The 17,898-nt window shown below is 47.6% G+C and overlaps 2 protein-coding genes across 2 annotated transcripts; both read right to left on the bottom strand.

Annotated features, from left to right (window-relative positions):
- Positions 1-8,881: 8,881 nt before the first annotated feature.
- On the bottom strand, positions 8,882-9,310 carry LOC136495691 (uncharacterized). Its single transcript, XM_066491554.1, has one exon. It carries the CDS (start codon positions 9,308-9,310, stop codon positions 8,882-8,884), a length of 429 nt encoding a protein of 142 aa, XP_066347651.1.
- Positions 9,311-13,820: 4,510 nt separating this feature from the next.
- LOC136497525 (glycerophosphodiester phosphodiesterase GDPD2-like) lies at positions 13,821-16,601 on the bottom strand. The gene is made up of 7 exons (XM_066493358.1): positions 16,051-16,601; positions 15,402-15,461; positions 15,213-15,293; positions 14,936-15,136; positions 14,739-14,834; positions 14,449-14,648; positions 13,821-14,348 (listed from the first exon to the last, which is right to left on the bottom strand). Exons 1-6 carry the CDS (start codon positions 16,381-16,383, stop codon positions 14,574-14,576), a joined length of 846 nt encoding a protein of 281 aa, XP_066349455.1. The 5' UTR covers positions 16,384-16,601; the 3' UTR covers positions 13,821-14,348; positions 14,449-14,573.
- Positions 16,602-17,898: the final 1,297 nt, after the last annotated feature.

Here is a 17,898-nt window from a genome sequence, read left to right as displayed (position 1 = left end):
TGGTGCGCCGAGTGTGCTCTCGTGAGCTGCTGAGCAAGTAGCAGGCTGCTGAGCAAGTGCATGCGGTGCAGTAGCAAGCAGCAGGAGGGAGGGGGTGTGGTGTATTCAATTGAACAGCAAAGAGTGCAGCAAGCAAGCAGCTTGGTGGTGTGTGAAAAGGAGAAAAATTGTGCATATGCATGCAGCCACCAGGCCAAATCCGTCAATAGTAGAGAACTGAGCGGTAGCTCAGATGGCAAGGATCGCTGGTGTGCGTCTTGCCCGTCAGCGTTCGAAGCCTGGCTTCGACGCAGGTGTCTCATCGGGAACAGTAGTTTCCTAAATAATTTCAGTTGCCTCTCGCGCAGATGTGCCACAATGGTCAAGTGACGTGCCCGCCACACTCGGAGTCTGGTGCTCTTCGAGGATCTCTCAGCTACGTTCGTTATCTAGGTATAGTTGTAGGTTTGTTCGTATACCGTGTGTGTGAGGTGTGTGTGGTGGTGTTGTGTGTGGTGGTGTGTGTCTGTATCCGAACAGATTCTACAGTTGTACTTAAGATAAGAGGAAAAAAAAAAAATCCGTCAATAGTATATGTCAGGGAGCGTGCATATGTTGGCCTTTTTTTTCGTTCACACACAATGAGCTGGGGAGTGCAGGCACATCTGGCAAGGCTAGGAGCTGCAAAGCTGCAACAGGTCTTGGAAGTCAAGGTGTCCAGGACGGGTAGCAGTGGAGTACTCCAGTAGTTTGTTGGGAGCCGAGTCCATAAAATTGGCTGTTTTTTCGCAATGGTGTGCAGAGGAGAAACCTTGCATTGGACGTTAGGCCTTGTTTAGATTGTAAATATTTGCAATCTAGACACTGTAGCATGTTTTGTTTGTATTTGACAAACTTTGTTCGATCATGGACTAACTAGGCTCAAAAGATTCGTCTTGTGATTTACAACCAAACTGTGCAATTAGTTATTTTTTTACCTACATTTAATGCTCCATGCATGCGGCCAAAAATTGATGTGATAGAGAAAGAGTGAAAAAACTTGGAATTTTGAGACAATCTAAACGAGGCCTTAGAACATAACTCGTGGGCACGCGGTGAAATAAATCCACTAGTAGAGAGAGCTAGTTGAGTGCATCGCAAGACAGCAAAAACCAGAGAGCTAGACTAGCCAAAGATATTTGGCAGTGAGAGCTGGAGTAGGTGGTTTGCTCGGGTGGCGGTGTAGGTGAGAGCTAGTAGGCTCAGCTTGGAGGTGGCCAGGAGTGCTCGGAGGTGATCATTAGCTAGCTGTCTGGCGACTGACGAGGAGACGTCGTTGGAGCAGATGCCGGGAAGGGGGTCTCGGAGAAGGACGGTTCATCTGAGCCTGTTCTCAAGGCGGACGAATCGGTTAGTGAGATCGTCAAGAGATCGATCAAACCGTTGGTCGGCAAGATGGCGCCGACAGGTACCAGATTTGAGGTGGAGGAGTTCGATGGCAGCGGCAACTTTGCTCTGTGGCAAACAAGGGTCAAGAATTTGCTGGCTCAGCAAAGGGTCCTGAAGGGCAGGAGAAGAAGTTGGGCAAGATGGAGGATGAAGACTGAGAGGAGATGCAGTTGCAAGCAGCCGCAACCATACGCAGCCTGTTCGGCTAGTGCTGATAGGATCGTATACGATCGTGGATTATTACTGCTGGCCAGTTTGGTGTGAGAGAAAAATAATGTTCTGGCTGGAAATTTACGATCGTTTACGACCAAGCGAACAGGCCGACGGCTCAGTGTCTCAGGTCAGGTCATGTTCTATGTCATGGATTTAACCAAACCAAAGGAAATATGGGACAAGCTGGCCACTTAATACATGTCCAAGACACTGACCACCAAGAAGCAGAAGTTGTATGGGCTGAAGATGCAGGAGGGATCGGATCTCGTGGCGCACTTGAATGTCTTCAATCAGTTGGTTGTTGATATGGCACATAGAGAGGTAACTATTGATGATGAAGATAAGACAATAATTCTTTTGTGCTCTTTACCACCATCCTATGAGCATGTGGTTACTACACTGACATATGGCAAGGAAACAATCAAGATTGAGGATATTACTGCAACATTGATTGCTTGAGAACAGAGGAGGAAGAACAATGCAGTGGAAGCACCTCAGGTTGAAGGTTTGCTGGTCAGTGGGGAATCTAGCAGGAGGAAGGTAGAGGCCAAGAGCAAGCGAAAGAAGGTGCGGTGTTTCAAGTGCGGAGAGTGGGGACATGTCAAGGAGTGTCCAAGAAAGAAGGAGGCAAGTGCTAATGTTGCAATATCAGTGGGTGACTCTGACAGTGACAGTAATCTTCTCTAGTCGGTTTAGAGATGGACATTTGCAGTTGTACAAGTTGCAAGGACACACGGGTATATGTGGAGTCACTGGGATGAAGTTGCAAGGATAGTGGGGTTTCCTGAGGCGGCGGGTTTGAGACCAAGTCAAACTCGTCGGGCTGCTCTTCGTGAAGCGGCGAAGTCGACAACTCGAGTCCAGAGTACATGGTTGTTCGCAATTGACAAGACTATCAAGGTGGCGAAATATTCATCAAGGTGGAGATTGTTAGAAATGTGTCGAATATTTATTTGTATCAATGGTAGTTATAGTGAACTTGTGTTGTAATTAGCAGTATAGGGTTATGTGAGTTTGGTGTTGGCTCTTGTAACCCGTCTCCTCTATAAAAGGAGGAGGGGGCTGCACTTGTAACCCACCAATTGAGAGTAGCAACACAAAGGTGACAGGCTCACGAGGGGTGCTGGCGATTTTGGCCGGCGCCCCGGGCGGCCGGTGTCGCGGTTTCGGGGAGTAGAGCCCGTAAGCATGCCCCGGGGACGTAGGCTTCGGCCGAACCTCATTACCAAATATTGGTCCCGTTCGGCTCGCTGAATTTTGGCTGAAACTGACTGAAAAATACTATTCTGACTAAATTTTTGTGAGAGAAAAACACTGTTCTGGCTGAAAAAAGAAGCCGAACAAGCCGATTTATAGGTAAGCCGAACGGGGCCATTGTGTCTTCTGTGTGGTGTGTGCAATCTCTCATGAGCATCTTGTCTAGGTAGATTGAACCAATCGCTTCCACGTTAGACGCCAATAGCACAACAGTCTTATTAAGTGGAATTTATTAGCGTCGACTTTGGAGTCAACTTAAGTATTGTGATGGCAAGAAAGAATGCATCACCTTTTCTTGTCGTACGTTAGAGTTGATGGCAATGGTCTTCTTCGTCTCCATGGGTGGCCTTATGTATTTAGGATTACAAAGTAATTTTATTTGGCTTCTGAGACTGTTATTGTTTTAAGTATTTATGTCCTGTAATAATTTTGGTATGAATCCTCACTTGTGGCGATGAAGCCCGATATTATTCCATTATCTAAAACAAGGATCATGTGGCGCGTAAATTTTGAAGTCGCCACCTAATGCTGAGCAGTGAGCACGGTTTAGCCAAGCTTTTGTTGGCTCTGGCTCCGGATGCACTATTGAGCATAGTTGAACACAGGTACTGTAGCGCTAATTGGCTTCTGCTTCTACGGATTAATACAAGGAGACTCCAGCACCTGCTATAGTATTGATGTAGTTGACAAGACAAGACTGGACCTAAGCTTGTTGCTTCCACTCATTCCATCTTGGCAGCTACATTATTTGTATCTTATTTGCTTGGTTGGTGCCAGAGTGTGATGCTTAGTTACTTTTTTTTTAAAAAAAATGACCATTGGATGAGGGATCTTACCATATGAATCCTGCTACCAAAAGAGGGCCAGGCAGCGTGGCCACGTCGTCCGCTTTTCCCGGCCATCGGATCGGCCGCGCGGACGGCCCAGATCGTACTAGGCCTGGTCTTTTTCAAAAAAACCTCGAACTTTAATCGAATCAACCCGCAGTTCAGGCCTCCTCTCATTTTTTTTTTCAAAAAAACCTCAAACTTTACTAAAATCAACCATCAATCCAGGCCTTTTAAATAGGCCGGCCTGCCTCCTATTCCAGGAGCTTCCTGATCCATCCAAACCCCAAGTCTGTCTATACCACTTCTCTCCCCTCAGTTGTCTCCCTCCGTCCCGGACCCTTCCCCTCCGCTGCTGCCGAGCCCGCACCAACGCCGCGCCGCGCCTTCGACCTGTAGCCACATCGCACCCGTGCCGCTCGCCTCCCACGTCGCGGCCCCCATTGCCCGCAGCGTTGGTCGCATGGGCGGGGGTGGTGAGTTCATCTGTAGATCGATCTCGTCTCCCCGTTCCACTGCTACCGGCTCCAACTCTAGGCACGTCTCTACCTAACCTCTTCCTGCTGTCCTGGTACGCACGCAGCGAGTTCAACCTCCACTCCAAGGCCACCATCGGGGTGGAGTTCCAGACGCAGAGCATGGACATCGACGGCAAGGAGGTCAAGGCCAAGATCTGGGACACTGTCGGCCAGGAGCGCTTCCGCACCGTCTCCTCCGCCTACTACCACGGCGCCTTCGGCGCGCTCCTCGTCTACGACATCTCCCGCCGCTCCACCTTCGAAAACATCGTCTGCTGGCTCCTGGAGCTCAACAGTACGTACCCTACCCCGCCTGCCCCACCACTCCTCTTCTCTCATCCTATGCTACCTCAATCGCTTGCTTGCTTGCTTTTGGTACTGCTTACTTGCACACAGTGAATGCCTCTAACTGGTACGATGCTAGGATCGCCTAGATCTAGGGTGGTTTTCGTGGAAAGGGGCATACATTTTAGTGTGGCTGCAGAGTCCACTCGGAAATTTGGGAAAAAGAACTGTCGTCCATTTTGCTTGATGTAGTAGCTTGTAGCTAGGTGCCCTTGGGTGGTGATTGCGTCAGGTGTTCTTTAGATGGTAGGAAAGAGGGCAAGTGGTAGGCCGGATGGATTGAGCGACCTGGTCTGAATTTGGATCTAAATCCTACCGCCTCGCTTGTGTTGGAACTCGACGTAGCTACACGGCCAGAACGTGGACGTCGGCGACGGCGCGGTGATCATGGCGAGAACTAGAGCTAGGACAGATGTAAAACTTGTGAGAAAGATATGTTTTCGGCGCTGCCAGCGTGACAGACCTTTGAGTCCTTTATTCATGTATATATAAGACACCTGAGGATTACGACCTCATCCCACGCCATGCCGTATCGAGTACAAACACCGTTTCACCGCGATGCTTGTCCCGTGCGCCTGGCACGCCATGGCGTGAACATGACAAACTCCAGCCCGGACCGTGTCGTGGTCAGGCACGACTCCAAACACACCCGGTCCCTAACTGACTCAACCTAGACTCCAACTAAAGGAAAGATTACATATGATCTGCATCAATTTATCTAACAAATCACCACCTAAACTTGATGCACTTCTACGACTCCTAAAGCACTCCGAAGTTCCACAAACTTAACTCGTCCCAGCGACTTGGTGAAAATATCAGCCAGTTGTTCTGCTGTCCCAATGTGATCTACCTCCACCTTGCCTTCTTCAATGCACTCACGAAGGAAGTGATACTTCGTGTCTATATTCTTACTTCGTTCATGATGCACTGGGTTCCTACTGAGAGCAATTGCGAACATATTGTCCATGAGTAGCTTTACTGTCGCCTCTTTCGTTCCCAACATGTCTGCTATGAGTCGGCTTAGCCAAATCCCTTGGCACGCTGCTGCTGCTGCGACATACTCGGCTTCACAAGATGATGACCAAGTCACCATACTCTTGCTAAGGAAATATACAACGCCAGTTGTACTTTTTCTATCCTCGACATCATCTGCATAATCACTATCGCTATAACCCAATAGCATAGGTTGCATCTCTCCTCCTCTTCTATACTTGCAGCCGTACCCAACAGTTCCCTTTCGGTACCTTCATATATGCTTGACAGCAGCCCAATGTTCCTTGCCTGGTGCCTCCATGTACCTGCTCACCACTCCAACAGCATAGGCTAAGTCTGGCCTTGTGTTTATAATGTATCTGAGGCTGCCGATCAGACTCCATATGCTATAGGATTTATAGCATCTTCTCCCTTCAACTTGCTGAGCTTGAGCCTACACTCCATTGGAGTATCACATGAATTGCAATTCTTCATATTTGCATTCTCCAGAATCTTCTGAGCATATGCACTCCGGCTCAAAGTGATTTCACCATCTCCTTGCTTGACTTCAATTCCCAAGTAATAGCTGAGAAGGCCTAAATCACTCATGCTGAATTTTCTTCTCATCTCTGATTTGAACTTCATGATATCACTGATATTTGGTCCAGAGATTATAAGATCATCAACATACACTCCTACAAGAAGAAAGGAATCACTGCTGCGCCTTTTATAGACAGCATGTTCTAACTTGCTCCTCACAAAACCGAGAGCAATAAGTTCCTTGTCAAACTTTGAATTCCATGCTCGAGGTGCTTGTCTAAGACCATACAGAGCATTTTTCAACTTTAGCACCTTGTCACCCTTGCCAATTATGAAACCTGGAGGTTGCTGCACATAGACTGTCTCTGTCAAATCACCATTCAAAAATGCAGACTTAACATCCATATGATGAACTTGCCATCCTCCATGTGCTGCCAATGCTAACAACACTCTTACAGTCTCAATCCTAGCAACTGGAGCAAACACTTCATCAAAATCTACTCCCTGGCACTGAGCATATCCTTTAGCAACTAACCGAGGTTTGTGCTTGACAACCTTCCCATCAGGGTCTTTTTTGACCTTAAAGACCCACTTGAGGCCGATGGCTTTCTGCTTTGGAGGAAGATTACTGACAACCCATGTTCTGTTGTCTTCGATAGCTTTCATCTCCACCTCCATAGCCCTCCTCCAACAATCTTCAGAAAGTGCTTCATCAATAGTATTTGGTTCTTCAGCTGCAACCAAACACAGTCCACTATACTCGAACCCCTGCACCTCATCTGTTGTGTCAAGCAGATTGGGGATGGTTCTGTATCGAAGTGGCACACCTTCAGAATCTTCAGAAGCACCTATGGGAGGAGTTGCCCATTGAATCTGGTGATGTGGTGGTGTATGTGGAGGCAATGCATCCCCCAAGGATGGAATTGAGACAGCAGGCGAAGCTGGTTCCCCGTTATCTGAATCTGAAATTGCCCCATCATCTGCATCTGGTCCTATTATCGGACCGGGAATAGTGTCATCGAAACACTGAACTAAGAAGGTTTCAGGTGTTGCGCTTTCACCGCGCGGCCTGCTTCCTTTCCCCTCCCAATTCCATGCCATCTTCTCAACAAAGATCACATCATGACTCACCATCAGTTTATCCTTCACGGGATCATAAACTCGATACCCCTTCGTTCCCGGTTCATAACCAAGGAATACTCCTAGCACTAATCTGTCAGAGAGTTTGCTGATGCCAGGACCAACCCTCTTGACATACGTCGTACAACCAAACGTGCGAAGATGCTTGACTCCTGGCTTTCTCCCAAATCAGGCTTCATAGGGTGTCTTGCCGCTGAGGCTCTTCGTTGGTGAGCAATTCAACAGATATGCCGCCACCTTAACTGCTTCTCCACAGAACCGGGCTGGAACGCCCATGCTCTTGAGCAAGCATCTTGCCATCTCCACCACCGTTTGATTGTGTCGCTCGACCACTCCGTTTTGCTGCGGTGTGTACGACGTAGTAGTGTTTTGCTTTATGCCATACTCTTGACAAAAAGACACAAATGCACCTGAATTGAATTCTCCACCATGATCGGATCTGAACGCTTTTAGCTTGCATCCTGACTCTAGCTCGGCTGCTGCCTTGAATCTTTTGAACTGCAGCAGCGCCTCGTCCTTCATGGCCATCAGCTCGAGCCACATATAGCGACTATGGTCATCGACGATGAGGAGGAAAAACAGCTTCCCTCCTGGTGTAGGTGGTGTGACATGCCCGCATAAGTCCGCGTGCACCAACTCAAGGCCTTTTGATGCACGATATGCCAAGGCCTTTGGAAAGGGCGTTCGATGTTGCTTACCAAGCGCACATCCATCGCAAACTTGCTCGACACACCGAACCAACGACATGCCCTCCACCATCTCCCTGGCGCCTAGCTCGCATAGCGACCTGAAATTTAGGTGTCCATACCGAGCGTGCCAAAGCCAAGCGACATCGTCCATGTTCGACAGTAGGCATACAAGCGATGTCAGCTTCACCTTCATGATGTATAGGCGGTTCTTGTGTTCTGCCCTGATCAAAACACTATGGTTCTGGCTGCCTGTCTATTGACGCTCTAGGACCTCCATGACGCCTTTGTCTATTTCAACACGACATCCACCTTCCTCTAGTTGACCAAGGCTGACTATGTTGCACTTCAGAGACGGGATGTAGTAAACCTTAGAGAGCACTCGATGGTCCTGATTCCTGCTGGCGATCGTAACAGCCCCGATCCCGTAGATGTCTACCATGGATCCATCGCCAAACCTTACTGCTCCCCTCACTGACTCATCAAGCCTAGTCAGTGACGCCCTGCACCCCATCATGTGGTTGGTAGCTCCAGTGTCTAGCACCTATGACCCTTCTTCATACTTGGATGGGATCACCCGTTCCTGATTCAAGAACACTCAAGGAGTTGCAATGCCCGTGGTTCTCACTAGATTGCAAACTTGTGCCACAAGGAAAGCGGGATGTGGATCAGCATCAACATTGGCATGGTGAGCTGCCTCTGCCGGCTCTTTCACCTTCTTGCACTCCCTGGCCCAATGGCCATAGACCTTGCACTTGTTGCAGCGTCCTTTTCGACAAGGAGTGCCCATGGACGTATGCTCCTTGCCTCTAGAGTCACGTGGATCATGGTTGCCACCGCCACCTCCACGCGCCCCGTTCTTGCCCTTCTTAGAGTAATGGCTATTACAACCACTCTTGCCGCCTGATGAAGTTGATGACTCCGTCATCACACGGCTCTTGTGATTTGCGACCCAATCATCCTCGGTCATCATGAGCTATCCTGCCTTGTTCGTCACCTCCTCCACTGAGGGCTCGAAGCGATCTTCTGCCGCACGCAGACGCCCAACAAGCTCCTCCACCGACAATGTTTTTCGATCACAGAACATCTCAATCGTAAATGCCACTTGATTGTATCGTGGTGGCACAACCCTGAGGAATTTCTTCACGATACGAGTATCATCAACACTCATTTCACCTAGGCCCTTCAGATCGGTTGCAAGTTTCCTGATCCTTACTGCAAAGTCTTCGATTGTCTCGCCAGATTTGAACAAAATTGCTTCAAATTTAGCTAGCAGCTTCTGTGCATTCACCTCCTTCACCCTATCTGCACCCAAACACATAGATTTGATCGCCTCCCAGTCCTCCTTGGGTGACTTCTTATTCAGCAACATTGAGTGCATCTCCGGGGGCACGCCATGGATCATGGCGCCAAGAGCAAGCCGATCACGACGACGCTCTACTTTGTTAGATTCTACTGCATCCCATAGGTACATAACTTTGAGATTGCATTGCACATGAGCCGACCACTCTTGGTAATTGGAATGAGATAGCATCGGCCATACCAGATTACCGACGGCCTAATTCCAAGCTCGCTCCATCAGCTCCTTCTCCTTGTCACCGCTGCTGCCCATGGCGATGGCTGGCTTCACGACTTGATCTTCTCGAATACGGTGGTCACCACCACCAGGTTGCCTTCCTGCAGCTTCTCTTCACCGAACACGTCTCTGCCGGCAACCTCTCGGCTCCTATACCACTTGTTGGAACTCGACGCAGCTACATGGCCAGAACGTGGACGCCGGCGACGGCACAGTGATCGCAGCGAGAACTAGAGCTAGGACAGATGTAAAACTTGTGAGAAAGATATGTTTTCGGCGCTGCCAGCGTGACAGACCTTTGAGTCCTTTATTCATGTATATATAAGACACCTGAGGATTACGACCTCATCCCACGCCATGCCGTATCGAGTACAAACACCGTTTCACCGCGATGCTTGTCCCGTGCGCCAGGCACGCCATGGCGTGAACATGACAAACTCCAGCCCGGACCATGTCGTGGTTAGGCACGACTTCAAACACACCCAGTCCCTAACTGACTCAACCTAGACTCCAACTGAAGGAAAGATTACATATGATATGCATTGGGGAATGTTCCATGAATGAATTTGTAGGACCACTTCCATCAGAATTAGTAGTATTTGTGCACGCTAGGTACTTGTTAACAGATTTTGGAAGTTTTGATTGATGAGATGTTCATATTTGGGAAGTTGGAATCAGTTCTGATTAAGATGTTTATGGTACTTGTTGTCTTGCTGCAATTCCGTGTGGAAGTTCAGTTGTTAATTCCCTAGGGTCTTTAGGGAGGCCTCGATGAGTAAGCATAATGCTTACATTGTTATGGTTATGCTTCGCCAACATCCCAAAGGCAAAATTACTATGCGATGACCGCTTTGCAACCAGTATCAAGTTGGATGCATTCACTGACAATTTTGCTACCGAATAAGCATTCCTGAATTTTTTTTTGAGGATTTAAACTTGACAGTTGAGTATTGAATCCATATAGCAAGACCTTCTTGTTTTGGTACTTGTATACCTATATACTTTTCTTCCACCGTACATTGGTGCCGGTCTACTCGATTTGGAAACAAGGAGATTATTGTGGCTATGCCAATCTAAAAGTGATGTTCTTTCCCTGAAATGGAACTACTATGTTTCTTATCTAAAATGTCTGATACTGTAGCCATCATTCAAATATAGCTTTAATAGTGAAACTTTGTTTTAAGCACAGTGCACTTAATTACTCATTTTTTAATCTGTTTGCCCCGGTGGTGATTACCTTCTCTTTATTGTTCAACATGAAGTTCATTGGACTATCGCTGCAAACACTTGTCCTTTATCCTGAATTGTATCACTTTGCAGAATTCCTCTTCTTAACATAAATTGGTCACAAGTTTTGAACCCTGCACCACTTTGACTAGTGCAGCAGCCGAGAATCAAGTAGATTATGCTAAACTTAGAGCCACCCTGTGCTAGGATAAAAATATGCACAGGCATAACAACCTCATCTTTGTGAAAACTCTCATACCTGTGAAAGTACTCCTTATTCATGTCATGTACTCGTGTCTTTGTGAAAGTGCTAAGATGAATAACATGTTAGACAATGATACATCTTTTTCATGTATTTCATGTATTGCTCTGCACAGCATATAAATCTGGTTAAAACATTGTTTTCGTTTTGATTTGCACAGTGCTGATGGATAGCCACAAGGAGAACGATGCAATAGCGGAGCTCAGCCGTGTGATATCCTTCAAAGTCGACCTGCACTTGCTGCATCTCCGGGCTTATTTCAATGTTTGAATTATTAGTTCTTGATGAAATGAGAAGAAACTTCTGACCCTCTTTGCCAATTTATTACATGTTAGACATATCTACTTGTACTACACATACTACCTCTATTTTTTTGTTTTGTTAGCACTTGAGTGCTTGCTTGGTCTTTTTGTGATATAGATATATGTGTTGTTGTCATAATATGAGTATGTTTGTTATTATTGTGATTCTTGTACTATAGAAGATGTTTAGAAACTTTTGGCTAAACAATATTGTTTGGGCCACAATATTACAATCAAGTTTGCCAGGATACTTGATCATGTTTTTTACTCGTGACAGGATGATTTAGGGGAGCATGTGTTGGTAATTTAATTTTTTTGGCGGAAAAATATACTGTAGGGGCGGTTGGTACTGTAGCCGCCTCTACAAATAGATATTATAGGGGCAGCTGGTACTGTAGCGCCCCTATAAATACATGATTTGTAGAGACGGTATGGTAGAGGCGGCTGACCGAATCACCCCTACAAATGCTCATTAGCCGCCTCTAGAAATCATATCTGACGTGGAGCGACCATGTTCCCAGGCGGCGCGACTGACACCGGCGCTCCGATCTGGCCTCCACTTCCCCTCTCTTGCGCTTCAATCTCAGCATACACTGCGTCTTTGAGCACCGTGAGGGCCCTCTCTGCTGATTCCTTTGCTCTTGGTTGTTTGTGCCCTTCAAGCGTTCGATGAAATGTTCAAAGGGCTCTGCTTGTTGATTTTGCATCCGTTCGGTGCCTTCCCGTCATTAGCTTATCATACTATCCCGTACCTGATCATTCAGCTATCTGTGTAGTAGTTTCGTCGGGTGCAGCCGAAGGCTCTAGGCGGACACCTACTCATGTAAATCAGTCACATCACACGGAGGTAATTTTGTCATTACTGTCTCCATGTCTTCAGTATGCATGTACATAAACATCCATTAGTAGGTAACGTTACCAATAAATAACCAGACAATGTTCAGTTCTCTACCTCAGCTTTGCATTTATCAATGCCGATTTCAGAAACCCTGCGCGTCGCTGAAAAAACAAGCTGAAAAGTACTGTTCGTTGATTTGTTGTGAGAGAAAAACACTATTCCACCACTGAAAAAATATGGCTTTACATGAATTATGCGGCTACTTGTCAATCAATTGTCAGGCTGTCCAATGCATTAATCACATTAATCTTGTTATAATTTCAAAGTACATGTTGGTTTCAAGTTACTTTTCTTTACCGTATATGCTGAGCTACCGCTTGCTCCACACCTCAAGTATATTCTTGGATCTTAACTGTTTCAACTGCATTGTTTTAATCCTAATTTCTCTTCTGGGAACATGTTTCTATATGATAGCAAGTTCTACAGTAGGTGGTCATTGCAGAGTGCTCCCTCCTAATTCTAATTCCATGACCCTCTCGGCCTCTCTGTTTCTTTACTACACTTGCAGAATATAACATGTATTTTGTAAGATAGAACTACAAGTGGAGAGCGAGCTTACAAGCCTAATCTTAAGTCCATCATCATTGGCCGACACCCTTAATCCACGACCAGTTTTCCTGCGATCGAATTGACAACCGCATTATCGTCGAACACCGTCCTTAAGCCCTACTGCTGGTTTCAGAGGCTCCCGTGGGTGAGACAAGAGTGTGGGAAACTAGAAGCTAAACAATCCTCATTCAACTCCTACTCTTCATCTATTTAATTGGGTTTATAAATAAGTCAGATTCCAGTTGTTTTAAACCATCAAGATCCCCTCTTTGTTCTTAATTTACTTGGCTAGATCATCTAATTTGAGCCCTGAAAATCACTACCAGCAGTTGCAAATCATCCGCCTCCCCTCTATTCTTAAATTACTCAGATAGAGCATCTATTTAGCCCTGAACAAAACTAAATGTATAGCGACCATTGTTATCAGTAGCGGAACTAGTGGATGACACCATTGCTAACTTCTGTAATACACAACAAGCATTGTTCGATCATTTCCTCCTTTCTATTCAGGTTGCGTAGCTATTAATTTATTATGAATAGTATATGACTGAAAAGTGACAGGCTCAGGCTCAGGAGCTTGCACATACAAGCTAGCCCTTCACCGAAGAACGCAGAGCCGGCCGCTGCATGGTCGCCTGTGAAGCTTCTCTCCCCTGCTTTGATCAGGCAGTGTCGTTGCTGACCGCCAGGGAAGCAGTGCTGAAGCGGCCATCCAAGCCTCTCCATGCTTCAAAGCGATGAATAGAACAACCTAGATAATTCGGTGTGTATGTACTTGTTCATACAAGAAATTTTAAAATCCATAGAAAAAATAATGATGCAAACCTAAATCGAAGCAACATCACTTCAAATGTACAATTTATGGCAGCGTAAAACTATTTTATATACATAATATGTTAACAAATATATCTATATCTGACAGTCATATACGAACTGTATATCCATCACAAGGTTCAACCTAAATAACCAGTGCACAATACGCTTGCATGTTCCATCAGAAGGTGGCCAAACACTGGCCCAAATTCTATATAAGGCGCGGCTAAGCCACGCTGTTTTCTAGTACGAGAGGAAATGTCACTGTACAATTGCTCCTGTAGTATATTGACCTCTGGGCAAGGATATAGTTTTTTTTTTTTGACAACAGGCAAGGCTATAGTTTGCAGTCCCTGTACGGAGATATCAGAGAGGACTGCAGATTTCACTCATGCAAGCTACAGTGTTTCTAATTCATGTACAGGGGATATTACAAATGCAACCCACAACCTTTTCGATTTCAGTTGACAAACAAAAACAAAGTCAACGACTTTGGTTGATAATATACAATGGGCCGGGTCAATCATGGCAGAAATTCCGCCAGCAAGAACAACACGCTACTGCACTAGCTCCGGAATGAGCCTCAGGAGGAAGGACATCTCCCGCGGCGAGAAGCTCGGCGTCCCTGCCACCGCGCCGGCAGCCATCTCCATCCTCTCGCCCACCACGATGCCGCAGCCGTCCTGGGAACCGGACTCGTGCACTGCCGCTGTGACCGTGAACATCGACACGGCCTCGGCGATCTCCCGCACCAGGTCGACGATGACGCCGTCCACCCCCATCAGGTGCTGCACGTACACCACCTCCGGCACGTTGCTGCGAGACCGGCACACACAAAGCACAAACAGCGAGCACGCGTTCAGTTCCCCATCACGGGCTGCAGCAGGCTGTGGGCAAACAGTGATCGATCACTCACTTGAGCTGGCCGTAGGTCATCAGTGACAGCTTGTTGGCCTCCTTGATCTTGGCCACCGCCGACGGCTGCCTGAGTATCGCGCGGACCTCCGACACGATCCCCTGCAGCCCGCCGGCGACGCACAGCTAGACGGCCTCCTCCAGCGAGTTCCGACGCGGGTCGGCGTACACCTGCGTCCCTCCGTTCGTCAGAAAGAACACCTGTTCGTAGCAGGGTAGGTCCCATCAGTCAATATCGAGTGTTGACTGTTCACGGTCCGAAAACTTCAGGGTTGTGGCAGTGACACTTACGGGGTATTTGTCTTGCAGCTTGCGGATGAGCTGCGCGGCGTCGGGCTGGAAGCTGGAGAAGATGATGGGCCTGTCGTCGGCGTGCTCGAAGACAACCTGAACACCAAGTAATAGAGCAATCAGTAGGCATTCTCTTCAGAGATGTTACAGAAGGAATCAAGGAAAGCTGCTTGGGCCTCTTTAGCGTTGCCACGTGCCTTGAGGACGGCTTGTAGGATGCAGGTCAGCCTCTCCTTCGTGTAGACGAGGTCGTCGTCGAACTTGAGCTCGACGTTGAAGCTGACACGGCGGTGGACGCCCGGGAAGACCTCACGCAGCGTGCACAGCGCGTCCTCGGACCGCACGTCCCACTTGAGGATCCTCCCGTCCTTGAGTTTCCGGAGCAGGGGCTTGCCGACCTGAGAATGTTGATGAAAGGGGCAACCCCGTTACATTTTGAAGAAAGAAAGGCCTGAGATTGTTTAGCGAGCGTACCTTCCGCTGCTCTCTTTGGGGCCCGTAGGAGAGGAACTCGTCCAGATCAAGGTCGGTGACACGCTTCCCTGAGATTTCGCCCTGAATGACATTACAATATTTGAGCATGACGATTGTGAGACGATGTTTATATATGCGAGATGCTTAATTTGTGGTTGGACAGTTGAACAGAGCAATTGATAAACTTACTTCTTGTTGGGTGTAGGTGAAGTTGTCATGGAAGATGACAGGGCAGCCGTCCTTTGTCACCTGCAAGATTCATAGCCATGGTTAGAGCGCTTGCTTGCTCGTTCTCAGTTGCAGTTGCAGAGGCAGAAATAAGAGGGTTTAATTAAGAGAACCTTTACTTTCTCCACATTCATACAAGTTTTTTCTTACCCGAAAACAGAGTTTTTTTTGCTTTATGTATAGGTAGGCAATTTGAAAGTCAAAATCCAATTATAACGTGACTCTAGGTTCATGCGGACGGACCCACAAGGCAGGCTTTCTGAGCGAGGGATTTTTTTTTAATAATAAGGTCGGGTGCTCTAGAACGGAACGGAGGCGGAGAGGAATTCCACCATCCCCGTGATGTTTCTGGACGAAGGACGCTGCTTGGACCGCACCACGCGTCAAGCAAGCGGTCTTCCCTTGCTGGGCCCCCGGTCCAGGAACTAGCAGGCAGTAGAAACCTTTTTCCTAATCGGGCTTAAGGGCCCAGAAGACGACAGTGACGTGCCGTGCCGTCGCTCACGAACGCCGACGCCACACACACAGAGGTGGCGCACGCCGGTGATCGAGTGAATGCATTGCCGGCATAGTCAATTTTCTATGTTTGATGTCCATGATGATTTATTACCTGGACGTCGAACTCGACGTAGGCGACGGCGGGGTGGCTGGTGGCGGCGTCGTTGAAGGCGCGGAGTGTGTTCTCCCTGACGTCCCCGCGCAGCCGCGGGTCCGGCGACGCCAGCGCGTTCATCCCCTTGCCGCGGTGCCCTATCACCACCAGCGGCGGCTGGCGTCCCTCGGCCGTCGTCGTCGTCGCCTCCGCCCCGCACGTCGTACCTCTGATGCACGAGCACGACGACGCGGCGGAGGCCGCTAGGCCGTCGAGGTCCGCGGCGATGTCCGGTTCCGGCATGGCGGGCGGGACGACGTCGGTGGCGCGCGCGGCCTTGAGCATAGCCATGTCTCTGCTGTCCGCGGCTCCCCCGGCAGCCGCGCCGGCGATCGATGCAGAGTCGGCGGGTCAGACGACGATGGAGCTAGCGATGAAGAGAAGGATTAATTATCAGCGCTGGCTAACGGCCAAATTATATATGTCCAGCTGTATATTTGTATGTAATGCGCGCGCGGATTTGCTAATTTGCGGAGGCGACGAGCGAGAACGCTAGCTATTTATTTATACACAAGTCCCCTGTCATCGCGTGTTGTGCGTGCGAGATACATACACCACGATGAAAGAGTGCGGAACACGGCATCTTCGCAACGGGAAAAGAATTCGGCCGCGCCAAAGAGAGGCCTCGTTTAGATCACCTCCAAATTCCAAGTTTTTTTACTCTCTCTCCATCACATCAATTTTTAGCCGCTTGTATGGAGCACTAAATGTAGGTAAAAAAAATAACTAATTGCACAGTTTAGTTGAAAATTACGAGATGAATCTTTTGAGCTTAGTTGGTCCACGATTGGACAATATTTACCAAATAAGACGAAAATGCTAGTATTCATCAGGTTGCAATTTTTTGCAATCTAAACATGGCCAGAGAGAATATTCGCCGCGTCCGGGTTTATGCCGCGGCATATCCATTTTCCATGCGGTCCAGGTCCAGCATTGCCCCGGTCATTGCATTATCACAAGAAGCAGAGTAACAGTTTAAACACTGGTGTTTCAATCTCAAACAGCACTCCTAGCTCCCTCTCAACAGCAAAACACAGAATAACTACAGCTCTCAGGATTACATGTTCTACTCTTTCTCAAAGCCTAAGAAGCTGATCCATTTTCCTTTGGGCTCCAGACAGGTATCTGAAGCAACCACCAACCTCTTCTGAACTTCCTTAGGATAAGTCTTCTGCTTCCGGTCCAAGGCCGACTTGTACATTAGTTTCTCCCACTCGTTTTCCACCTTGTTCAGCCAAGCAACCTCGGCAGACTGGTTGCCACTCTTCTCAGCTTCTCCAATTTGAGACTGAACTCCGGTCTCTTCTCCATTGGACATAGGAGGGTCCAGCTTGTGAGCATATTCAGAATTGCAATCAGTAGTGAAAGCACACTCCTCCATACAACACCCTGAAAACACGTGTCATTTCTTAGTTTCCAAAGCCCCCACAGGGCAGCAGCACAAAACATATTATCAACTAAGCATCTACTATTGTTAATCCACATTTGGCCAATTGACAATAAGTCCATCCCTACATTCCTTTCCAAAATGTCAGACAAATAACACCACATCTGTTTGGTAACTGCACAATAAAAAAATAAATGATTCACTGATTCTTTTTCACTTAAGAAAAGGCAAGAAGGATCATTTACTTTCCTTCTAAGACCTAAATTATCTCTGGTTAACACCTTATTCTTAGAAAAAAGCCAGAGGAAGAAATGTACCCTAGGTGGAACTTTGAGGTTCCATACAGCAGGAACATGGACAAACTTTACTCCTCTAAAATTTATGACTTTGTAAAGAGATTGGGAAGAGTACATCCCCCT

Source organism: Miscanthus floridulus, chromosome 12 (assembly GCF_019320115.1).
Source record: "Miscanthus floridulus cultivar M001 chromosome 12, ASM1932011v1, whole genome shotgun sequence".
In the NCBI taxonomy this organism is placed as follows: domain Eukaryota; kingdom Viridiplantae; phylum Streptophyta; class Magnoliopsida; order Poales; family Poaceae; genus Miscanthus; species Miscanthus floridulus.
The sequence above is the reverse complement of the archived record's forward strand: the minus strand, read 5'-3'. Positions and strand labels throughout refer to the sequence as shown.